This window comes from Somniosus microcephalus, chromosome 3 (genome assembly GCF_052327205.1).
Source record: "Somniosus microcephalus isolate GS21.2 chromosome 3, FLI_Smic_1.0, whole genome shotgun sequence".
NCBI classification, from domain to species: Eukaryota; Metazoa; Chordata; class Chondrichthyes; order Squaliformes; family Somniosidae; genus Somniosus; species Somniosus microcephalus.
This window is the reverse complement of record NC_140989.1, coordinates 73,050,086-73,076,659: the sequence shown is the minus strand read 5'-3', so window position 1 is coordinate 73,076,659 and position 26,574 is coordinate 73,050,086. Positions and strand designations below refer to the sequence as shown.

General features: G+C 41.3%; 1 protein-coding gene across 8 annotated transcripts in view; it reads right to left on the bottom strand.

The window, feature by feature from the left end:
• Window positions 1–26,574, bottom strand: part of esrrga (estrogen-related receptor gamma a) — a 233,516-nt gene that overhangs the window by 10,551 nt on the left and 196,391 nt on the right. For all 8 annotated transcript variants that reach the window (XM_085981118.1, XM_085981127.1, XM_085981142.1 and 5 more), the window contains one exon: window positions 25,695–25,856. In XM_085981118.1, the coding sequence (XP_085837244.1) occupies window positions 25,695–25,856 (162 nt within the window). The remainder of the gene's footprint in view (window positions 1–25,694; window positions 25,857–26,574) is intronic.

Sequence of the window (26,574 nt, the reverse complement as noted above, 5' to 3'; positions counted from 1 at the left end):
GGAGCACGAATCTGCTGTCCTCTATCAGGATGACAGCCTTCGTCTTCCTACCACTGCCACTCTGCCAGTGCCCTTCCTGTTGCCCGTCAGCCAGCTAGACCAGATTGCCACCGCCCATGCCGAGATGGTGCAGTCTGAAGCCGGGTCTTCTAGGCCCAGAGCTGCTCGAGGTCGTCCTCCAAGGCCATCTGCAGTCTCCCCCACTGAAAATCAGCAGTCTTCCACCAGCCATGCTGCAGCCACTGGGGTAGCACTGTGTAGGAGCACTAGGACAGGCAAAGGCACGTGGAAGGCAGGCACTAACGGAATGCATAAGGGTGATTAGTTTATGTTTGTATGCTGTATGGCATGATTTCATTTATGAATTTTGTTTGGAATGTTTGTTTTGTGGCCAAGCAGACGCTGTGATGGTCAGTGACAGAGGGAAGGTAAGGTGTGGGACTGTTGGTGAATGGGGAATTGGGGATTCGGTTACTGGTATCGCACTCAGATGAGTTCTTCATGGACAGCCCGGGCAGAAAGGTGCTATCTAGGTTGCCTCGTTCCTTCCTCTTCCTCCTCCTCAGCTGCAGCCATATAGGTGTTGGCAAGGGCTGTGCCACCATGATTGCGAGGTTGTGCAGCATGCATCAGACCATAACAAATCTTGACACCCACTCTGCCGAGTGCTGCAGGGCTCCTCCAAAGCAATCCAGGCAGGGGAAGCATTGTTTCAGCATGCCAATGGTCTGCTTTATCACATTTCGTGTGGCAGCGTGGCTTTCATTGTATGCATGCTGCGCACGTGTGTGTGTGGGTTGCGCACCAGAGTCACCAGCCATGTCGTCAGCGGATAGCCTTTGTCACCCAATAGCCACCCTCTGGTTTGTCGTGGTGGCTCAAATGCAGCAGGCACAGTGGACTGCCGCAGAATGAAGCCATCATGACTGCTGCCAGGATACCAGGCATTGACCTGCATGATTTGCTGCCTATGGTCGCACACCAGCTGGGCATTGAGGAAGTGGAATCCCTTTTGATTCCAGTATATGGCAGAGGTGACATGCAGCGCCAGCAAAGTCAATGGCATCAAGGGGAAGCCTGCAATCCTAGTGAAGCCTTGTGCTCGCTCCACCTGCTGGTCTCTGGCAAGAGAGAATGAAATGTAAGAACATAAGAACATAAGAAATAGGAACGGGAGTAGGCCATTCAGTCCCTCGAGCCTGCTCCACCATGCAATAAGATCATGGCTGATCTTCTACCTCAACTCCACTTTCCTGCACTATCCCTTAATTCCTTTGATTCCCTTAATATCCAAAAATCTATCGATCTCTGTCTTGAATATACTCAACGACTGAGCCTCCACAGCCCTCTGGGGTAGAGAATTCCAAAGATTCACCAAGCTCTGAGTGAAGAAATTTCTCCTCATCTCAGTCCTAAATGGCTGACCCCTTAATCTGAGACTGTGACCCCTGGTTCTAGACACCCCAGCCAGGGGAAACATCCTCCCTGCATCTACCCTGTCAAGCCCTGTAAGAATTCAATGAGATCACCTCTCATTCTTCTGAACTCCAGAGAATATAGGACAACCCCCCATCCCAGGAATCAGTCTGGTGAACCTTTATTGCATGCCCTCTATGGCAAGTATATTCTTCCTTAGGTAAGGAGACCAAAACTGTACATAATACTCCAGGTGCGGTCTCACCAGGGCCCTATATAATTGCAGGAAGACATCTTTACTGTTATACTCAAATCCTCTTGTAATAAAGGCCAACATACATTTGCTTTCTTAATTGCTTGCTGTACCTGCATGTTAACTTTCAGTGATTCGTATACAAGGACACCCAGGTCCCTCTGAACACCAACATTTCCCAAACTCTCACCAGTTAAAAAATACTCTGCTTTTCTATTTTTCCTACCAAAGTGGATAACTTCACATTTCTCCACATTATATTCCATTTGCCATGTTCTTGTCCACTCACTTAGACTGTCTATATCCCCTTGAAGCCTCTTTGCATCCTCCTCACAACTTACAATTCCACCCAGCTCTGTATCATCAGCAAACTTGGATATATTACATTTGGTCCCCTCATCCAAATCATTAATATAGATTGTGAATAGCTGAGGCCCAAGCACTGATCCTTGCGGTACCCCACTAGTCAACCCGAAAAAGTCCCGTTTATTCCTACTCTCTGTTTTCTGTCCATTAACCAATCCTCAATCCATGTTAACCCGAATCCCATGAGCCCTAATTTTGTTTAATAACCTCTTGTGTGGCACTTTATCGAATGCCTTCTGAAAATCCAAATACACCACATCCACTGGTTCCCCCTTATCTATTCTGCTAGTTACATCCTCAAAAAACAGATTCGTCAAACACGATTTCCCTTTCCATAAATCCGTGTTGACTCTGCCCAATCCATCATTATTTTCCAAGCGCCCTGTTACCACGTCCTTAATAATAGATTCTAGCATTTTCCCTACTACTGAAGTCAGGCTAACTGGTCTGTAGTTCCCTGTTTTCTCTCCCCCTCCTTTCTTAAATAGTGGGGTTGCATTTTGCACCTTCCAATCTGCGGGAACCGTTGAATAGAGAGCATCAGTGACCTCCCTTATGCAACAGTGGGCAGCAAATTGCAAATATCTCCCGGCCCAGCCTGGAAGGAGCCAGACGCAGAAAAAATTCATCACCACAGTCACCTTCATAACCACCGGCTATGTGGTCCTTGCCCTGATCTGAGGTTGCAGTTGTGGCTGCAGCAGGTGGCAGATTTCAGTGAGGACGTCCTTACTGAAGTGCAGACATCTCACACATTGTTTCTCGCTGAGGTTCAGGCAGGAGAATTGCTCCCTGAACACCCTGGGCTGATATGGCCTCCTGCTGAGAACACTTCTCCCCCTCACTCTTCCAGCAGCATGTCCTGCTCTGCGTGTCCTCTGTTCATTCTCCAAGTCATGCTGTACTCCAAGGGGAATTCCTGCTAGTGCACCCGTGTCTGGCAGCAAGTAGCTTGTGCAGAAGCCTTCAAGTCAGGAAAACGTCAGCACCTGCCATACCACTCCTGCGACTTGAAACAACTATAGAAAGCACCAAACAGTAGAATTGTAGCAACAGCCAGAAGAAATCAACCAGCCACTGAAGAAGAAAGAAAGAAAGAAACGAATCTGAAAGTAGTTGATGATCCCTTTAAATAGCGCTAGTGGGGGGTCCTTCCTGCTGCTGAATGCATGTTCAGCTGTGCGAGGTTAAGAGAGGGCGTTAGCTGAAGCGTGAGCTCCAAAATGACACCGCTGGCGTCAAATCAGTGCTGCATGCTGACTGACGTCATGATCTGCCTGCTCTATATACTTCTGGCGGATGTTCACTGCGCACGTGCTAACACCCTAATCAATATGGCATCTGGCGCAATTCGACCAACAAGTGTGCACATGCGTGTTGGATGCCATTTTGGCATGCCAACAGCACCCATCGCGCCCAAACAACGGTCGCTACCGATCCAAATTTTGTGCCCGGGTTCTCCCCATGATCCATCACTGATGACATTGCAGTCTTACTTGGGCCATCTGAAAGGCACCAAGATGAAACAATGAACTAACATTGCTCTTGCACACCTTCTGGTGGCCAATTATACAACTGTATAGGAAACCTGAACAGACTGCTTGCGTTCTTTATCAGAATTAGCATGTGGTGGACCTAAGCTAAAGAATGGGGAGTAAATATAAATAAGGCGAGATGTAATACAGGGTATATGCATTTTCCACTTTTTCAAATGGGCACCATCTTGATTAAAAATATGATTTGCTAACTTTGCTTACGACGTAAATCATACTGAAACAGATGAATGCATTTCTTGCATATGACATGCTCACCATGAAAATTAGGCACAGTACTTCCTCCTCCCCAAACACTTTCTCATGAAGCCTGTGTCAGTCTAAAATACATTAGTGAAGTAGCTAATATTCTGGAAGTTGCCTTTGCAATATCTTTGTCTCAGAAGAGATCCTGTATTGCCCCATGGGAGAGTTGCCATTTCTATTGTGAATCTCAGTTCATCAATTTTGATGGACTTCAGTGTTGCAATGGTAGTTCCTGGTTTTGATTTCCCACAGAAAAACAAAAATATCTTCCAATGCTAAGGCATGGAGTAAGCTGGTGACAATACTTTATACAATATTTTAAGATTTGGTAATACTGTTTTGAAGCAAAGCAGCTTTACATTTAAACATGTTTCCAAATCCAAAGAAGCTATATAGGTAAGAAATGCAGGAAATGTAATATTCAAGTATTTTTATGTATTCTAGAAATTATTTTTTCTATTGTAACCTCTCCCCCCCCCCCCCCCCAATCCCTTCATCTAATTGGAACATCTGCAGAGTTATTGCACCCGCCAAGCTACCTGGGAACTTTACAAAACACACTGTAATGGGTGATTTGGAGAGAGAGTAAGAGACAGAAGGAGAGAGAAAATCAAACCTCTATGATCGCCTAGCTGAGATAGGCAGCATCAGTTAAGCTACCCAGGCTAACGTTGTTTCATTAGCATTTTTGTTAAATCATTTGACCATATGTTGCCAAACTACATATGAAAAGTGACCTATTTGGCTATATTATACAATGATACAATAGGTTGGATCATCTGCAGATATTAGAAGGGGGAGAAAAAGTTTCCTAGCACTTGTAACAAAGCAAAACTGGAACTTGGTCACGCAATGTGCTACACTGCATAAGGCCATGGGCAGGAGTTTGTCTGCAGTAGAAATACATCTCACAGTCTTGAAAACATCTGTTTGAACCCTTAATCCAAGAATCATTGAACATTTAGCAAAAATGTACATAATGCAAATTCCCTGAAACAGGATTCTTTCTGCCTACATTCAAATATAGTTCTAATGTTCAATAAGTATTGAATAATTCTGTTTGCTAATAGACAGTGAATATGGTGAAAATTAGACAATTTTAACACCTAATCCCCCTGAGCTTTTGTAACAGAGACATACTGATATGTAGACTGGTGCCATTGAGCAGATTGAAGTGGTTTCAGCTTTTATCAGAGGCTGCTTTCATCTCACTGAAACAAGGGATGAAACTCTATGCGGCAGCAACGCTGGATGAAAAAAATACATTAACACTGCTATGTTTATCACAATCCATTTAGTAGCGTTATCATTTGCTCTCGAGGCAGACATCCCAAAGTCTATACCAGGATGGTAAGCTGCATGATTCTAATACACCTAATTAGGAATGCGCAGACTCTTAATTGCATACATTAAGACAATTCATAGCCAAGATTAATTCTAAATATACCCAAGCAGCTGTTTAAGATGCCTGGATTACAGTATGGACTGTACTTTTCCACTTAATTAGATATCAAAATTAAGCAGGAACAAGCATTTTGACATGACAGGATTGAACTGCTGCTTCATGTCCCAGAGCTGCACTTAAGTGACCACTAAACAGAGCTGCACAGATGGAGCAACATTAAATGCTGTACTGGAAAGTAATTTCAAATAATAAAATATCAATATTTACATTTTAATTACTCCTACTGAGAATCACTCTGTCATTTCACTATTGCTAGGACAGCATGGGGTAGTGAAATGACATTGGGCTTCTTACTGGGAGGACTATTTTGTTTCCATTAAGGAATGACAAGTGATCAGAGCCAACGACACCCGGATTTTTGTAAGAATGACACCATTAGTCCTAACCGGCAGTCAGCATCCACACAGCAATGTACAGGCACTAGCCGGAGGGGGGGTGGTGGGGGGGGCACCTGTGCACTCTGCCAGTAATGACTTTAATGGAATCAGATAACTCTGCACTAGTGAAATGTTCTAGCTCGTTACCCCAAAACTGTGTGATTTTTCCTTCAGCCCCTGGTGCAAGCTGTTTAGGAGATGCTGACTCCTTCCTCATCATTTCGGTGAGCCTATTATGCACAATGCTGTAATAGCAAGACATTACTGAGCATTCCTCACCCTCCCGCTTTAAAATTAATATTAGTTAAGACCACTTGATCACAAAAACAGGATCCCTTCTTAATGAACAAGGTTTCTATTTTGTTGGTGTAACCCTTTGATTGCAGGTCTTATTATTTTAAAACTATGAGAAAATAAATGTTCTCCCCCACACGCTTCTCCTTCTCCCCCATCAATATCTTAAACCAAAATGTAAATATTAAAGAATATAATAAAAACAAATTGCAGACACTAGAAACAGACTCTGTATTACAGCATTATCAAATGAAAATGTTACATTCTAATTTTATGGCAACAGCTCAAGAATATTATTGGGCCGGATATTCCGGTCCCTACAGGTGAGTACGCGCTGTGTACTCACCCGTAGGGACATCGGAAATGCCGGTTTCAGGCATGCACTGCAAAACGGCATTTCCGATCTGTCAAGAAAGCTCTTGACAGATCCTCCAGCTGCGCTGGAGCAGGGCCTCTGCGGGCGGAGAGTTACATTTTTTGGAGACCCTCTGCCCGCAGAAAACCCTTACAATTATTGCGCCTGGTAAAAGCAGGCGCAAGGCCTGCTTTTACCAGGATAAGAGTTGAAAAAAAGTTGTTTTTTAAATTTCCACTGATTTATCATTTAAAATACTTTAAAGAAAGGTAAGTTTATTTTTAGCCCTGTTAAAAGCTTTAATTATTTTTTTCAAAAATTTAAATTTTTGTTTAAAATACAGGTACAACACCGGTAATCCGGCACCCGATGGTCCGGCACCTTCAGTGGTCCGGCACGAATTGAAACCGGCGGAGTGCCGGCTGCATTCCGGCTGCGTTCCAAGAGCCCGGCACTTCTCCTCGGTGCCGGGCTCTTTTGCCGGCACTCGCGATCCTCGGGGAACCAGCTGGGCCCCAGATCGCGCTGAGCAAGGCCCCTCCCCTTTCCAGCGGGCACCCCCGAATGCTTCCGGGGCGCTACTTTTAGCGCCCTGGTGAGGCTGGCGCCCCAAATGGGGCTATAGACAATTTCTAGGCCATTGGGTTTAATTATGCTCTGTGACTATATGGCGAAGTGTCTATTCCACTTGTAAGCACTTCCAGTACTGCAACCAGCTCGGCCTCCAGAAAGTCCTCGTTGCACTTGATCTCTATTCATATATTTGACAGGTCTTCCTGTCAAATCTATGAATGGAGATTCTCTTCTCTGATTGGCTCCCATGGCCCACACGATCCCAGGGACGCTGCGAACCGCCTGTGCCTCTGGGATACGTGTGCACACCGGCAGCTTGGAGAGGCCCAGCAACGGAACTCTGCGCCTCCCGGGAGCCCTCCAGTCCAAGCGCAGATTTTTCCAGATCGCAACCCTCCACCCGCGGGAGGCATGCGAACGGAATTTCTGGGCCAATAGCTTTTTAAAGGGTCAACAATAGGTACCTCTGCATTATCTGTGTGTGATTCTTTTTTAATAACCTAATGTCTAGGTACTGTCTGCTGAATTCCTGGAATGACACACAGGCATTTCTGCATAATTTCAAAAATATACTAAATATTCGATATATACTTGAAAAGGAAAAATTTGCAGGGCTATGGGAAAAGAGCAGGGGAGTGAGACTAATTAGATAGCTTTTTCAAGGAGCTGGCACAGGCACAATGGGCTGAATGGCCTCCTTCAGTGCTGTATGATCCTATGAAATATGAGCATCTGGTAGATAATTTCACTATAACCTGCAACTATATAATCTTAGTAGCTATCTTGCTTAAATTAATATCTAAATCAAAATTGTCCAGTGACAGTGATTGAAAAAATACAGCTAACAAATTGTTGATCATTTTATTCAACATCCTAATCTGAATTATCCAATCAGATCACCTGACTTCCATCGTCCCACTGCCAGCTTTGGGCCTTAAAGCACTACTTTAGGAATAAGACAATGAGCATAAACACACAAAGCGAATCCAATCCTCAACCATCGTAAATCCAGCCTCCATGGTAACTAACTGAGTGACCATCTTTATTTGCTCACTTCCAATTACCTCTTTTCTTGCCAATTATTACTTTAAAAACATTTCTTTAAATATTACTCTTTTCAACATGACGATGTTTTTATTCATTGAACTCTTAATCGTGTATTGAAATGTTTTGCAGTGGTATATTAAAATAGTACTAAAAGTCTACCACTTGAATATCACAACACATTAACAGAATAAACTTTTTTAAGCAAAGTTCACTATTATGAATCAGTAGGTTTCTTTGGCATATAATATGCTCAGCATGAAAAATCAAACATTTTGATGCATTTTTTTTCAGAATTCCATTTTTGATACTGATAAAGTCTTTAGAAAAAAACACTAAACAAGAGCAGTTTTAAAAAAATGTCTGCACTTTACAAGTCACTCAATTTCTTATCAGCTACACCAAAAACACTGAATGAGGCAAATAGCTGTGGAAAATGGCAGATGTGACAAGTCTAATCTGGGGTGCTATGACACTACATTTTGTACAAAATACTTCATTTATGATTGCTTGAGAGGAATTTTCCTTAGTTCAGTGCATCTTACAAATCTAGGCTCAATACATCAGATTCCCTGAACACCCGTCTCCTTCATGCTTTAAAGGAAAGCCACTTCCCCATTTCACAGACCGAGTACCTTTTAATTTCAAAAAAGCCATGGTTCAAAATCTTAATTAATTGTTTCATACTGCTTCAGGATCATTATGCAATGTAATAAAGGACATGTAATTATGAAATTTTACAGCCATTACTGAGGCTGATGGCTCGTATTTCATCATAAGCTTCACCCAATGGCTTTTAGCTACTCCAGTTTCTTTGATGAAGTACAGACAGATCTATCACCCCCAAACAATAACCAGCCCAGGCATCTATAATAGCTACCTACAGATGAAGCAATAGATAAAGATAAACTATAAATCCCTGCACAAATGCAACCACAATGCCTTGGATTGACAAAAGAAGAGGATGAGCTGTCTAGGGGAGGCAGCAGCTGTGCATTAGGGCATCCCTCTCCAGCTATCTGTTAGCTGCTCTGTCGTGTGTCGTGTTTTACTCTTTCTTCTTCCCTCAGCAGTCCCCAGTAGATTTGTTCTTGAAGTCTATAGCTCCTTTCAGCTAATTCAGCAATTTTTTTAAAAGAACTCTACAGACCCCAAGAGTATGACAGTAACAAATGTGTTGAGAGATGGGGATCCTCTTCACAAAAGCTAACACTGCTACGAGGGAATGGGCCAACTGTGTATATACTGTTCCTATTGTTTTTTTCCCTTTATTAAAAAGTGCAGCAAATATTCCCTGGTGAGCCATTTCTATGCATTAATGCAGTAAAACTTGGGACTCTGAAAGCTAACAAAAGCTTCACCAGCAATTAGAAGTATATGTACAGGTTAAAGGTGTTTTACAGTACATTTGTAGAAAGCAGGTGCCTAACATAGAAAGAGCCTGTATGAAAATATGTTTCTACAAGTGTACAACTGTGGGAAAGATAATCCTTTACATGCTATCTCCTACAAATAAGTTCTCTAATTTTTTTCCCACCCAACTAGTTTTCAAATGATGCTTTATAGCAGCCAGGAAAATGTGATTATTCTATTAACCCATCCCTCCACCCCCACAAAAAAAAATCAACAGTAAGCTAGGAAAGAGAGCAAACAAATGAAGCGTCTAATATTTACTCAATATGTGTAGCTTAAACATTGGAAATGTTGGGTAAGCAGGAATAGACAATTAAATAACAGCCCTTTCTAAAAGCCCATTCATAATGGAATCCTTCTCTCTATGTCTGGTCAAATTAATGTAGGTTATAAAATATGGATATCCTTCTCCTTTTTCTCAGATGAGCCACTTGTTCAGTTCATGTGTTTTGCTCTATCTAGGGTAATAGGTCGCTGTGGCACTTTGTGGTTTACCAGTGGTACTCAACTAGTGTAGACACATTATAATCGAACTCTGGTTAAAAAAAATACATTTTGGAAATAGATGATAGTAAGAGTATGGAGTCTATTTCAGGAACTAAACTGTATTAAATATTAATAATTGTGTGGATTTTACTAATAGCAATAGGGGCAGAAAACATGGATTGAATCTCTTTCGACAAGACAAAACTGCATTGCTTGGCAAACCTAATCTTACACAGTTGTCTGATACAGAAGCCTACGGGCTTTTGTCAGAAATGCCAGCTCCTCTTTGCCCTCGCCCTGGAATCCCTGCTTAGCCTGATGCATTGCTCCCATCTGCTGATGTGCAGAGGTTATAATACTTTAGTGGACTCAGACAGCTCGTATCCAATTCCATTTCCAAGGCCTGCCAGCCCTGCCTGCTTGTTCTCTGATGGAAAGGGTGGCCCATTTGAACAGTTGTTGGGGAAAGAAATGGCCATTTCATGCTTGTCTGTGAACTTTGCATGAACTGTGAGGAATAATGTACTGTGATGACAGCCAAGTTATTCCTTACAGTAAATTTGCTGTCTGGAATGAACTGAAATAGTGTTTGGTTTGTGTAATTACGTCCATCTATCTTTATATTCCAGAGGCATATCGCAAATTGAAAATACTAAAAATTGACTGTTCATTCTGATATTTAATGATTGCCAATGACACACCAATGATTTATTGGTTACTTACCGATGTGACACATTTGCATCTTATTAGAAGAAGATTACCATTCCTTGAATTCTGAACACAGCTGATCACGACTGATGGATTGATTTGATTTGCAAATGTAATCAAACTAATAAGAGGGAAAAATGTGCAATAATACCTTGTTTTTCGTCTGGCAATCACTCCCTGCCAACAGGCTGATATCCCTGACTAAGCAGCCTCAGAAAAGCATTTCTTGCCGCTATGCAGACAAAATGCTTCTCTAATGAAAATTATTTTTTCACCCGCCACGTTCTAACTATCTTGGCAATGTACTGTTAAGCCAGCTGTGTTTGTTACCGTTTATAAAGGCCATCATCAGTAGCTAGACTGCTCTAATTTCAGAGCTGTGTTTTTATAAATAAGAGAGTCTTGTCTAAAAGCAATGTTGAATGGTGTGAAAAAGGCAGTATATCATTAGCTCCATCTGGTAGAGTCCATATCCTTATTTTCTTTTAAAAAATAAAAATAATTGCATGTCTTGACATTACCTTTTTTTTAAAAAAGGACTGTCTAAATAGAAATTAAAAATTCTTACAGTACTGAAGATAGTTCAATGTGCCCCCCAATTATGTGTAATTAAAATAAACTGGAAGACTAGACAATATAGTTTTTAAAGCTGTAATGTTAGTTTCTTTGCAGGGGTAACTACACTACCCTTGCTACTATTAACACAAGAAATATCCCTGCCCACTATCCTGTATCCTACGGCTCTTACGTCACTAAGACGTACCATTTTCATTAGGTATCTCTAAAAGTAACATTGCAGATTATTTTTGGGGGGAGTGGGAGGAGAGGGCATGCTAATAGAGTATTCTACCAAAACCAACAAACTTTTCCAGGTTTCTCCTTGTTATATTGCTCATATATCTTGTGTGTAGAAATCTCCGGGCACAAAAATCTAGGCCGATACTCCAGTGCAGTGCTGAGGGAACATTGCACTGTTGGAGGTGGCGTCTTTCAGATGAGGCATTAAACCAAGGTCCCATCTGCCCTCTCAGGTGGACGTAAAAGATCCCATGGCATTATTTTCGAAGAAGAGCAGAGGAGTTCTCCCTGGTGTCTTGGTCAATATTTATCACTCAACCAACATCACTAAAACAGATTATCTGGTCATTATCTCATTGCTGTTTGTGGGACCTTGTTGTGCGAAATTGGCTGTCACGTTTCCGACATTACAACAGTGACTACCATTCAAAACTACTTAATTGGCTGTAAAGCGCTTTGGGATGCCCTGAGGTTTTGAAAGGTGCTATATAAATGCAAGTCTTTCTTTCTTTAGATGTTCTGCATCAAACAGATGAGCACATACAGTATTCTGTTCATGCCTATACTTTGGACCATATCTGTTCTTTTATTAAAATCTGCTTATATAAAGGCACATGTTTTCTCTGGACTAGGATCCAACAGCACTGAGCCAGATGGAGTCAGGTCAGATGCACACAATTATTGGAGACTAGTTATGTGATGCAACCAGCAGTATGCATCTACAGGATCCTGGAATAGCATGGCTGCAGAAAGTATGCATAAGTTGAAGACAAATTGTATTGAAGTCACTGAAAATAAAAGGAACTCTTCAACAAAACAGAGTAATTACTTTATCAGGACTATCAGTAAATTATTGCTGGGTGAACAGTTCAGTCATGTGTAATTATCTGGTATGTTGCTGGATTTTAAGTAACTCCGTGTGCCATCACATTTAATGGCAATTACTTCACTGCTCATAAGCAACTTTCGTGCTATCAATTGAAATAATCCACATTCATACAATGATTAAACAACCAAAGTAAATATTAAGATGTTCTTTATGTGGATTTAAATGCTTGGCACTTAAACTGGAAAACAAAAATAGAGCAATAGTAAAAATGTTTGCAGCATACAAATAGTTCCGAGACCATGATCTTTGGCTTGCAAATACATGCTAATAAAATAGAGAGCGAACAAATGAACAAACTTGCATTTATGTAGCACCTTTCATGCTCTCAGGATAGCCTAAAGCCAGTGAATTACCTTTTGAAGTGTAGTCATTGTTGTTATGTAGGCAAAAGTGGCAGCCAATTTGTAAACAGAAATGTTCCACAAGCAACAATGAGATAAATGACCAGACTATCTGTTTTGGTGGTGATGGTTGAGAGAGAGATCTTATGTAGAACTCGAGGAAAACTCCCCAGCTCTTTATCAAAAAGTGTCATGGGCTCTTTTACACTCGCCTGAGCAGGCATATTGGTTTAATGTCTTATCTGAAAGACGGCACATCCAACAATGCAGCACTCCCTCAGTACTGGACTGAAGTGTCAGCCTAGATTACGTGCTGAAGTCCTGCATTGGGGCTTGAACCCATAACTTCCTTACTCAGTCAGTCAACCAGGTAATATTGAATATTAAATCTGACTGTACCATTAACGGCCACAAATTTTAAACATTTTTAGATCTGAATACACATCACCTCATTATAATACAATCACTGGGAGCCAAGTATTTGCATGGGGGATACTATAGTAAATGTCCTACAACACAATGTTAAAACATGTTAAATTACTAACCATGGTTAACATATTTAAGATCTTAATATTTTTATTTTAAATGTACAATAACCTCATTTATGCCATTAAATGTACCAATGTCAAATTTAAAGCTCAATATTCATGTAACTGGGAATGCGCAAACAGAATAACCAAGATCTGGCAGTTAAAATGACAGAGCATTTGACTCCCAAACAGAACAACTGAGTTACAAGCCTAGTTTCAATTAGCATTCATGTTGTCAAAGTGGGAGTACCAAGGAAATGGTCTGGACTCTCCTAACTTTGCAAATTATCTGGTTGTTACAGGGGAATTAGAGCAGGTTGGTTTAAAACTGCTGACTCCCACTTATAGTAAAGCCAAGCTTGCCATTAACACCCTACTATTCTCTCTAGCCAGGTCAACATATGCGTTGCCAGAAATGTGCTGACTCACTTTAACACTGTTCTGTACTGGTAATTAATCCTTTCTCATGTAGGTTAAGCAGGTGCAGATCCACCTTAGCTGAGAAAAGTAGTGCATTAAAGACACATGGAATTAACACTTGCGTTGTTTAGGTAACTAGACCAGGTCATGCACTTGAACTATTCACAGGTACAACCTTATCCCCACCCCCACCCCTGCCAACATGAATGCGATTGGAACATGAAGTATGATTTTCCCTTGTTCCCTATGAAAAGACACTTGGCATTTGACTCGCAACCTTCCCATCAGTACAGCGGAGAACAGGAACTCCCCGCATGGGAGACCTGAAGGAACAGCCCCACATGCTACTGCTCTGTGACACAGCATATTGATGCTCCATTACATTGTGACAACCTGCTATCTCATCAGTTTAATTATCTACGTTTTCTGTCCAGAAAATGTTTGGGATCTAAGAATCCTAGAGGAGTGAAAATGGTTTTGCACGTGGGTTTGGGATGACTGTAAGTGGTTATAATAGTAATCACAAACTAAATGGTGCTACTCTAGGTGACCATTATTTTTAAAACCGTGTTTATTTGCTTCCTCAGTACACAATTATTAGCAGCTCTATTTGTATGGTTGATTTCACAGCTTGTCAGCTTGTGAGATCATACACAGAGGTTTCACAGATTTAAAGAACAAAAGAACTGCTGGGAAAAACTATATCTGGTGACAGCTGCTGTGAAATCCTTTAACAATTTAAAGTTTTATTTGAATTGGATAGCCAGATCAATTTGTACAGGAGAATATTTAGAAGTCTATGGGGGTTAAAAGAAATAAATCAATGAACAATTCTGCAGGCAAAAGCAGCCGTAGAACACAGGCTAACAATGGAATGTTTTTGGAGCAAATGGGCAGCAGAAATGATTAGTGTACTTAGAGATTTTGATACTTAGCCCAAATAGGTTCTGCAGCTTTTTTTCGTAGCCAATGAAAGACATATTTGCTTTTTCCTTCAAATCTCTGTGTGGTGACATTACTGTTCTCTTGAATTCCTCTTTGCGTATTTATGGAAATGGCCAATTTATGCAGTCTTGTGCCGTTGCGAGTGTCTCATTAGCCACGTTACTTGTTCATTGTTTTAGTTTTAATCAACAATTACAAAAATCCTTTCAAAATCAAAGAGACAATCCAGAATCAAGTTGCACTGCCCTTCCTTTAACACTCAAAAGGCCAAGTTACTGAAGTAGGGAGTAATGGTGAGCAATAGGCAGACAGAAAAAGTGCACTTTGAGTGAATGGAACAAGTGAGACTGCAGTATAATAAACAAGAGTAGCAATATCTAGAACACTTGCTAAGGAGATTGGGCTGCTTAAATTGATGAGCAGCTGATTTAGAAAGGTTTGTTTCAGCTCAGGTGATGACAAGCTCTCTGTGGAATTGAATGTGACTTTACCAGGAACACCCCAGCAGCCACAACCCTCTCCAGCAAGCCTCCATCTGCTTCAACCAATATCCAAATGCATCACTGTCTATCAGGGCCTCAGCACTGACACTCTGGATGTATTGATTAATAGTTGCCCTAAGCTCCTTTTAGCAAATCAAATTTTCACTTTTAGCAAGGATTTCGGTTCTGATTTATTCAGCATAGTGAAATGCATTAAATTGACTTTGACACTCTGGAAAAGCAGCTGAAAAACAACGCTTTCAAGTGAAGAGGAAATAGATATAAAAAATGTGTGGCAGCTTGTTTGTTCAGGTTAAAGAGACAATATTCCTTTTTTGTTTAATGGAATTTAGAGCTGTCAAAAATCCAAGCTCCTTAACCTTCCCTTCTAAAGTACTTCAGTTTTCTAAAATAAATACACATGACAACATCATTATAACTTATTTCTCTCCCAAAAGACTTTTGTAGCATAACTATACCCTTAAGTAAACTTATTTAACCCTTTGACAACTATAGAAACATGTTTGCTCCCAAAACCTGCATATGTGTATATAGAAATATCTGTGAGATGATTTGAATTTCTAGCTTACTCCTATCTACGCAAAAATAGTGATTATTCTGAACCCTGGAGTTTTACTCAAGCCCAGTAAGAAGCAAAGAAAGATGCAAAGCAGAACGAAAATGTCCTGTAAGAAATTCCAACAACACTAAAGACAGGAATACAGGAGAAACACGGTTCATTTGATTTAATACTTAGTGCACCCAAAAATGTTTTTTTGATTCAATTGAACAAGTTTCTTGTTTATTGAGAGACTACAATTAAGATGGTAAAAAGAATGCTGCATTCCTCCTCCAAGAAAAAAATTTCATATGAGCAGGACTTCTGACATGCTTATTATGGAGGGCAATGAAGAAAAAAGGTTTTCAGAAATTCATATCCTTAGAATCAGATTGCTGTGATTTGGGGACTGCTCTTGGATTCACTGCACTTCTCTAATTGTACGACAGAAAATTCAGCATTTGATATCAGACAAGATCATATCTGCAGTGGTCACATCACTAAATTAAAGGGTTAAATGCTAAAGCTTGTATTTGATGCTGTTTTGCCCATCTATTTAACTATACTAATGCCCAGCACTGCAGTGGTTTGGTACTGCTAGCACTCAGCATCAGCTGTAGTTATACTGTGGTTGGTGCACAGACAAATTTTCAGTGATTAAAAAGTCTACTAGTGAGCTCTTTTCAAAGTTTTACTGGCAGCCAGGGGTCAACGAGCGGCACTCTATGCATGAATTTGAGTATATACCTGTGAAACATAGAAGATAGGAGCAGGAGTAGGCCATTCAGCCCCTCGATCCTGCTCCGCCATTCAATGAGATCATGGCTGATCATCCAAATTCAGTACCCCGTTCCGGCCTTCTCTCCATATCCCTTGATCCCTTTAGCCTTAAGAAATATATCCAACTCCTGCTTGAATATATTTAATGAATTGGCCTCTACTGCCTTCTGTGGTAGAGAATTCCACAGGTTCACCACTCTCTGGGTGAAGAAATTCCTCTTCATCTCTGTCCTAAATGGCTTACCCCTTATCCTTAGGCTGTGAGCCCTGGTTCTGGACTCCCCGGCCATCGGGAAGATCCTTCCTGCATCTAGTCTGTCTAGTCCTGTTAGAATTTTATAAGTTTCAATGAGATCCCCTCTCATTCTTCTAAACTCCAGCGAGTATAAGCCCAATCGACCCAATCTCTCCTCATACGTCATTCCTGCCATCCGAGGTATCAGCCTGATGAATCTTCGCTGCACTCCCTCCATGGCAAGAACATCCTTCCTCAGATAAGGTGACCAAAACTGCACACAATACTCATGTGGTCTCACCAAGGCCCTGTACAACTGCAGCAAGACATCCTTGTTCCTGTACTCAAACCCTCTCGCTACGAAGGCCAACATACCATTTGCCTTCTTAACCGCCTGCTGCACCTGCATGCTTACCTTCAGCGACTGGTGCACAAGGACACCCAGGTCTCGTTGCACTTCCCCTTCTCCCAATCTATTGCCATTCAGATAATAATCTGCCTTCCTGTTTTGACACCAAAGTGGATAACCTCGCATTTATCCACGTTATATTGCATCTGCCATGCTTCTGCCCAATAACCCAACCTATCCAAATCATACTGGAGTTTCTCGGCATCCTCCTCACAGCACACACGCCCACCCAGCTTTGTGTCGTCTGCAAACTTGGAGATATTACATCTAGTTCCCTCGTCTAGATCATTAATATATATTGTGAATAGCTAGAGTCCAAGGACTGATCCCTGCGGTACCCCACTAGTCACTGCCTGCCACTTGGAAAAAGACCCGTTTATTCCAACTCTTTGCTTTCTGTCTGCCAACCAGTTCTCTATCCAAGTCAATACCTTGCCCCCAATCCCATGTGCCTTAACTTTACACGCTAATCTCTTATGCGGGACCTTATCGAAAGCCTTTTGAAAGTCCAAATACACCACATCCATTGGTTCTTCCTTATCTATTTTACCAGTTACAACCTCAAAAAATTCCAGTCGATTAGTCAAGCACGATATACCTTTTGTAAATCCATGTTGACTTTGTCCGATCCTGTCACTGTTTTCCAAGTGCTCTGCTATTACATCTTTTATAATGGACTCTAGCATTTTCCCCACTACCGATGTCAGGCTTACCGGTCTGTAATTCCCCGTTTTCTCTTTACCACCTTTTTTGAATAGTGGGGTAACATTAGCTACCCTCCAATCTATGGGTACTGTTCCAGAGTCTATCGAATGTTGGATGATGACCTGCAATGCATCTACTATTTCTAGGGCCACTTCCTTAAGTGCCCTAGGATGTAGATTATCAGGCCCTGGGGATTTATCGGCCTTCAATCCCGTCAATTTCCCTACAAATACTGATTTCTTTCAGTTCCTCCCTTTCATCAGACCCTATGTTCCCAGGCATCTCTGGGAGGTTATTTGTGTCCTCCTTTGTGAAGACAGAACCAAAGTATGTATTTAATTGGTCTGCCATTTCTTTGTTCCCCATTATAAACTCTGCCTTCCCTGCTGAATAGTGGTATGAACAGACAGAAGCCATAGCTATGTACCCAAACAGCTATTAAAGGTGCAAATCTACAGGGTTTGGTGTAATGTAACTAGAGTATCAGTCTCCAGTCTACACAGTTAAAAATCCAATTTATGTAAGTGAATGTACGCTGTGCTTTTATTGGTCAGTACAGACAGCATTTACACCCATCCTAGTTAATATTAACTGTCAGGAATTTTAATAAAATAGGTGAAAAATTCTGTTTTACAGTTTCTAAAAATGAACGTGTTTTATAGTGAAATTAGCCTTCAGAGGGATTAATGCAACTTAAGTCAATAATCCATTAAGACTCATTCCAAATGCCATCAGTTCCAATGCTGGATACAGTATAACAATAAGAATAAGTATGTTTTCTGAGGGTTTATAGGCTCAGCTTCTCAGTGCAATGGTATTCCAAATAGGCTGTGTAATGGAGTGATATAGCCCAAAAAACTTTGTAACAGAATTTCCCCAATATCAATCAAGCTATGGAAGTGGAACATTTTCCTGCTGAGGAGGAGGGTAAATTGGAGGTCAAATCAACCCCGGTCAGTCTCATTCAACTCCTATTGGTTGAGCACAGACCAACATTGATAGAGGCTGTGACCAAGCATGGAGACTTGATATGGGAAGAGCAAGAGGAAGGAAAGGAAAGTAATGAACCTTGATGTGTTTGAAAGTAACAAAGTTACATGGGGAAGGTTTGTACACAAATGGTTTGTATTTAAATTATTAACTTTACCTCTTATGATGCATCACTTCTTTATTTACATTCTGTTATTGCTATCAGTCTGTGACCGAGAAGCCACTAACAACAGCATGCAAAATATCACCTTCTCACAACAGACAACTCAGTCACTTGAAGAATTACCTGATAATATCCTTTTGCATTTGTTGTTATTGAAAAGGCTTGTTTAAACATTGAGGCCTAGAAATTCGGTTGGTTGCGCCAGGGATTAGCGCCTAAAGAGGGCAATAACTGGGGCGATAGCCAAGTTCCGGTGGGGCGCAAGGCGTTTAGCGCCTCGCCCCATATTGAGTATGCGCTTAGCACCCGCTCATGGGCGCAGGCTAATTATTATGTCATCTGAGTGTGCAACGCCTTTTCGGCGCCCCAGACGGGAAATTCAGTGGCGCCCCCCTCCGTAGCGCCTGGCGCTATTAGTGACAGTTTTCCTGGGCCTTACCAAGTCGCTTTCGGGCTGGAGGAGCGTTATCTAAAGGGGACTGGTGTGGTTTAAAAACGGCACACATTTCTGGTGCACAACTTCCTCGAGAGCTACAAAGAGTTGCTGACCTGCACACAGAGCCATTTGACCACTGGGCCCACGCTGGCAGAGGAACAGCAGCCTTCTGACCATCGCCTTGCTGTTGGTGAGCCTTGACAACGGGGAACCTTCCTGTGGGCACTTATTATGGGGCCTGCATTGGAGGGGAACGTCCTGCTGCTGAATCATCTGGAAAGGGCACTGAGATGCTGGGAGAGGGGGGGCGGGCATGGCCAGACGGAGGAGGGCCAACAGACGTCGCCACAGCAGACCTTACGCTGGCAGTGTTTTCCGACAGCAGTTTTCCTACATGAACATGCCAGAGGAACAGTGTGTCAGAAGGCTGCGATTTAGAAAGGAGGTGGTGACTGAGCTGTACCAGCTGCTTCAGCCAGATCTGCAGCCGGTCTGATACCCCCAAGCCTGTGAAGGGCAAGATGCATGTAAATAGCAGGCATGGCCATTGTAAATGAAGAAAGTGTTTCATTACACAAAATGTGGTTCCTTCAAACATGAGAAAGCTATGGCAACAGAAAGCAAAACTAATACATTGGCACATAACTGCCTCTCATGCCCGGGAGACTGTCCAAAACATAAATCACATTCCGACCATCTTCCTTGGCCTTGATTCCACTGCGCCAACCAAAGCATCCAATGCCCCATCAGTGAGGAGTTCCACCCTCTGCCTCACCCTTTCCATTTCTTGCTAGGCTGGTGCGCCACAGGTAGGCTCCCACCGCTTTGAAGGCCTACAAGGCAGTGTGTGTGTCTGGTGATGCCAATTGACCTGCCCCTTTAAGAGCTGGCCGGCGCCAGTGTGTCTCAGGGAAAGTGATTATTGAAAGCACCTGCGCTGCGCCCCGCCGCAGCGATATTGGGTAGCGCCTCCGCGTTAGCGCCTTAAGAGTCGCGTGCAGCGCCTGATTTACCGCCGCAAACACCATCAGGGGCGCAATGACCCAATATCGCGCCAGGTGGCGCTAAGCCGCAGCTGGCGGTACTCTTAGCGCTTCGCCAGATCTAACGCCCCAAACGGGGCTATACCGAATTTCTAGGCCTGAGTGTGGTTATCATTGGGGGAAACTGGCTGGGAAGAATAATTGCGCTTGGCATTACAAATGAACCAAATTAAAATTATATGATTACTGAAGCACCCTGGATAAACTACTTTGTGCACTGATGATAAATGAACTGCTTCATGTGGTCGGGCTCAATAATGTCTCAAAACCAGTTCTTCTGCTGATATCATACTTAAGTCACACTTAAAAAAAAAAATTAAACAGAGACAAAAGACACGCATAATATAGGATGTTTATAAGTTTATCATAATTCTTGATAAATGATTTTTTTTTTAAAGAGGCTACCAAGGGGGGAAACTCTCCTTCTTACGTCCTGACCAATATTCCGCCCCCAATCAAAAAGAAAGCAGATTAACAGGTCATTCATCTCATTTGCTGTTTGTAGGAAGTACAACTTAATGCATTTGCCTGCATAACAATGGTGACTAAACTTCAAGTGTAATTCATTAGCCATGAAGTACTTAAGGCATCCTGCAAGGGGGCAGAAATTCATCTCTGGTGGGCATCCTGTGCGAAATGGGCAGCACGATCTGAATGCATGCCCGAAAAAGTCGGCCTGATGCTCAATCGGAATTAGACCTCGGACCTCATTTTCATTAAACTAGCAAGCTGGGGACATCGATCAGGCAACCCAATGCAGCACGCTGGTCAGGGCCTGACCAATTTTGGCTGGCTCCGACACGAAATGGCCTGCAGTAATTTTATAAAGCCAGGGGGAGCACTCCTGCTCCTCTTGGCTCCACAGAAATGGAACTATTAAAAAGTTTTCTTACCTTTGTTGAGCGGCCTCCAGTGGTCCAGTTAAGGACCGCTAGTTAGACAAGGAAGACCCAATAAAACTGGGTGGAGCATGTGCACCCCAAGCTTTGCCCATTTTGTGCCCAATTTTGATCAGGTGCCTAGAGGACCAGTGTGCGAGGACCCGGATTTGCATATGTAAGCTGCCTCATGCCTGTTACAGGTGGGCGCCCTGCACGCCTAGAAGTCACCAGCTTCCAATTTGGCAGAGATTGCTGGGGGAGATCGGGTGCGGGAGATCACAACCTGAAAGCCAGCCCCCAACGTTGATTTAACCTCCCAAAAATGGGTGCAATGATGTTGACTTTCACTCCCAAGGTATTGTTTTTATTTCTTCCCTTAAGTAGTTGTGAATACAATGATTTGAATGGAATACTTCTGTGAAATATTTAAGATATTAAAGACTTTGGAGAGTAGAACTCTGAGAACAGGAAAGTTTCAAGTACTAAAGGTGTAGAGAATATCTGTAAGAAGATGTCAGGCAGTTTTAGTGTGTCACAGTAGATGAATGCAGCTTACACAGGGCAAAGAGAGATACTGGTTCTTTTAACATGGGAATGAAGTGTGGAGTACTGTCGTAGCAATGCCTGAGTAAGCACCTCCAGCATTTTGTTAATGTGGTAACATGCGAATATTCTAATCCAACAAAAAGTATAACAATAAGTCTGGCTGCTGCATTGATAATCTTTTTATCATATGTGTGAAACCTAGCTTCAATATTTGATTCAGCCTACATTACTCTCTGGTCCATTCTGTGCATCTTACAATAGACTGGATGAAGCAGAGTGTGGAACTACCACAGTATCTACATAAAAGAGATTAAAGCCAACAGGATTCCATTTTACAGCTCAATCATATTGTGTTAGCATGCGCTTATCCAAGCACGTACAAAATTGAAAGAGAGAAAAAAAGAAGGCAGGCAGATAGGAGCCAGAATAGGAAGCATGAGCAATTTCAGAGAATATAAAAGGATGCTAATGGTGGGGGCCCTGTCATAGTAAAGGGCTATTAGGGCACAGCCTCCGTCTCTTGTACCCACTCATTCCACTCTAACTTGAAATGACTAAAGTCAAGTGCTGTCTAATTTCATTGTGCTCTGTGTCAGATAAGGACTGTTCAAATTTCATAACGCCCGCTTTCTGTTCAGCTGCTTTATTAGCGTGGGTAGCCTAATTCTATTTACTGATAAAGTCATTTTATTTTTTCTTTAAATATTTGCCTCTGTTGTGGACACAGCTGAGTTAAGCGCTTTGTGATACAAAATTAATCAAAGCAATTTCTTTAGTGCTCTTTCTTCACATCAGAAGAGCTGATTTTATCATAACCCAATTTCTTAATTCACGATCACTGTTAAATAATATTTCATCAGAGGCTATGTGGTTCACACGTTTGTCTCTTGACTTGGGCACATTCAGAAATTAAACTCTTTTTTTCAGCTGAATCTTCAACTGTGCCTTTTGTTCTTATATTTACCCAGCATGAGAAAAAAGGCACCTGCCATCTAGAAAAATCCTAAATTGCGGCGTTTAAATTTTGTCCCAACCCCCACTTTAAAAAGACAATAGAGATTGGCTGTTACGAACCTCAGGTCAGATTTCTAACTTAATTTAGTTTTAGGGTAAAAATTATGTTCACCAAGGTGAAAGCTAACATTACCAGAAAGCGGAAGAGTTTTCAGTCAAGCACTTCCAAGGCAAGGCATAGCAACAGTTAATTCAGGATCAAATTCCCAATTCACTGCTCCATTACATTGCCACAATATGAACCCGAAAAGACCATAACAGTACAAAAACAAGCAGCCTGACTACAAACTGGTTCACCAAAATGCCATTTTTTTTAGCTATGCCAATGAATAGAGAGTTCTGTTGCAGACAGTGCTGGAAAGTCTGACATAATGCTTATTTTTTTGATGGTTGGCACTTAAAGGTCAGGATGGCATCAGGCCAATGTTTCCACTGATCATTACAGAAAATGCAAGGCACAACTACTATATTATGTTTAGATAATGCCTTACCTGCTAGAGACCTTAGTATTCATTGGCCAAAGATGACAAATAGTAATGAACCAATCAAAAACCAAGATTAGATCAAATGTGGCATCACTACATTCCACTACAGGATCATCAGATAACTTCAAGTAAAGGCTTTGTTCCTTTAAATAACCTTTTTAATGTGTTTTGGCTTTTGTGCCCTGCCATCACATCATAAGAGTGTTCTAAGCTAGCTAAATCACGTTGCTCTGTGTCATCAAGTACAAATTGTCAATTACTGTAGAATTATAGATGGTTTGCTTGGTTCTAGAGAATCATATCCTCGAGAACCAATCCAGGGATCAAACCTTTTATCAAATGGTATCATCTTTCCTTTGTTTGACTATGGTAGGGATACATGGTAAGGATACTCACTTCACTTGACAATTGGAGTACTTTGCATTAAAAGTACTTTCTCAAATAACTTACTCCTTTAAGGTACGAAGGCGGAGTGTAACTTAAATATTCAACTGTAATAAAAATAAAATATAACCTGGCTACATTTTACATGGAGGCTGGAAAAGGGCCATGTTTAGTGATGATGCTTTATTGGTGGATAAATCCTAAATCAGAATACAAAGATCTTTTAGTACCAGGAAGATGAGATGTGGAAGTTAATAGAAATATTGATTTAAACTTTATTGGTAGCTTTCCAAAGCTCCATTGTATGCATCTGAGTTCCCACAAAGACAAAAAGCTTAAACACTTCTGCACTAAGAAACTGAGACACTAAATTTTAATAGAAAGTAACTTAAGTAATAAACTATTATTAGCCTATCCAAACCTACTTCATGTAGCAAGATTCTAATCAGGAGACAAGTTTCAGTATATAACTTATGTTATATTTAAAACAAAATAGGACAAGAAATATGATCTAAGTAAGATGTTTATCTAGCCAGTAACTTCCAATTGTCCAAATTGCATGAGACAATAAACAGCCAGTTGTACATGTTAGTTTTCAGAATGTTCTAAACCTGAATACTACAAAATAAAAATAAAGAAACATGGACACCCTGGAACCTTTTCTCAATCCACAGTATTCTTTAGATAATATGAATAGATCACCCGTGGCATTGCTGATAAGTAATTTATGAGGTAGAGCATAGTGTTTCGCATATGTTATGTGTACTGATCTGATGTTGCCGCTTTCTTTCTCATTGATGTCTTGCAATTGCATCTCAAGGGTTTTGCTTATCATTTGGATCAAGCAAGGGGCCTCAGAGCACTTATGGAAAGGGTTTGGGCCTGGAAGGCTGAGGTTGGACTAGTTCTATTGGTGCTAGTTTTGCAGAGTTTTGTGCATTCTGGATGGCTTACTTTTTGGGACAGGGAGGCTTTATTGCTGTTGTGGCTCATGTGTCCATCATAGAGATGTCCAGTGTGCATGGCCACATGATGATTGTTCTCCCCAACCCCCACTTACTCTGTTCTTTTTTCTCTCTATTTTCTCTCCCTTGATCTTTCTTTGTGCTCATCTCAGTAACTCAGTCCTTCGGCGTTTTTTGTGTCACTTCAGCGACCTCTACCAACTGTAACTTTTTCGTACAAAGGTCTCTAGGACCAGAATTGAAGAAGGTGAGATGAGGAGAGTTATGGGGAAACTTGAGATTTTTTTTGTGAATTATTGGAGTTTTTTTGTGTTAATATTATATGGCAACATTTTTTTTTTAGAAATTACAGAGGTTGCACATTAGAAATGTTTTTGCTGCAATGGGATTGCATTAGAAGATTTTTGATCGAAATTTATGGAGGTTCATGACATTCACAAGTCACAAAACATGATAAATGGATAAACCAACCAGAATTGTTGTGATGCAGAAATATTGTTGCAGATCTGCAAAGGGTTAATGAAAATGCGGGTCTTGCTTCATTACAAATAACAATGGTGTCCAGTATAACTCAGTGAAATTTAAATCTCCTACTGTCCCCATCTAGTTTCAGAAAGTAAAAGGTAGGCTTTTACTGCTGTGAACTTAAATGCACAAATGTTTCAAAGCCAGGGAGCTTAACTATTGAAGGTTGGGTGAAACCAAATGCAATGTGTTTCACTTAACACACATCAATGAATGAGATGGTAGTGATCATGAAGTGGTAAATTTGTGTGGGTAATGGCACTGAACTCACCTTCCCTGTGAGTTCCCATTCCCACCAACAATAAATGCAGTTTTCCCCAACTCAAACAGAACTAACAGTGGATGGTGATGAGCTACCAAATGTATCCCACAAATGAACATCACCAAAATAAATCTTGATAAAATCACACGCACAGTTAATTAGTCCTGCTCAGTTAGTTGGGTAATGTGATAACTCAGTGAAAGCTGATGGGTTTTCAATAGATAAACAAAGCTGCTAACAGTGTCATTTTTTGTAGTATCTCAACTAATGAAAGTTCAGCACCAAACACTTGAAGGGCAATTTTTTTCATCTTAGTGACACATTTAACAACGTGTTTTTGGGGGTTTTCTTTTTGTACCTGGAATATGCTTTGCCCATCCAATGATGACCACCAGCTCACGGTCTGCCAGGTCGCACAGTGTAGTGAGGGCTTTGATGTCACTGTCAGGAACGGTGGGATCAGGCATGGCGTAGATCTTCTCTGGCTCAGCCACAAGCAAGTGCGAGACAATCTTGTTGACTAGAATAGAAGGCCCAGGCAAGAGAAAGCAAGAAATGTTTGCATCAGTTCAGACAGCCTCATCACTCAGGGAATTGAGTAGCTGCAAGCGGTATCTCTTGGTAAATCTTATTTAATGTTGCCTTAATTAGAATCAATACAACCCAATTTTCATCAGAATGGCTTTGTTATGCACAAATAATCAATCAGGACCCAGAAAATCTCTTAGACTACATCGAAGGTACAAGACATGCTGCACTTCCTGACACAAGTCGAAAATTGACCATGTATTTTGTAAATTTTTTTTTTTTTTTTAATTGCTAATTAAATGAACTGCAGAAAATCAACACAACAGCTCTTAGATAACAAGTAATGATCGGCAAGTGGTAAAACTATCCAAAATAAATAACACAGAACAATGCAATCTTATTAATAGTCAGATGTATTGTGGATTGGAAAGGATTATAAAGAAATTACGATAAATTCAGAATTTAGAAAAATCAAATAGGTGCAAGGAAATGTACTGTATATCTTTTTAAGCTAACCTTTTAAAAAATAAGCTTTAAACACAAAACCTAGCAATTTTAACAGGGGGGGGGGGATTGTATGTGTGGCTCATATACTCAAGTATATCAAGTTAAATATAACTGTAGACATCTCTGATAGTCAGGTCTGCATTGGACTTTGTATTTTACAACCAGTTGAGGTTTTCAGTCAAGTGGCGTGACAGACAGACATT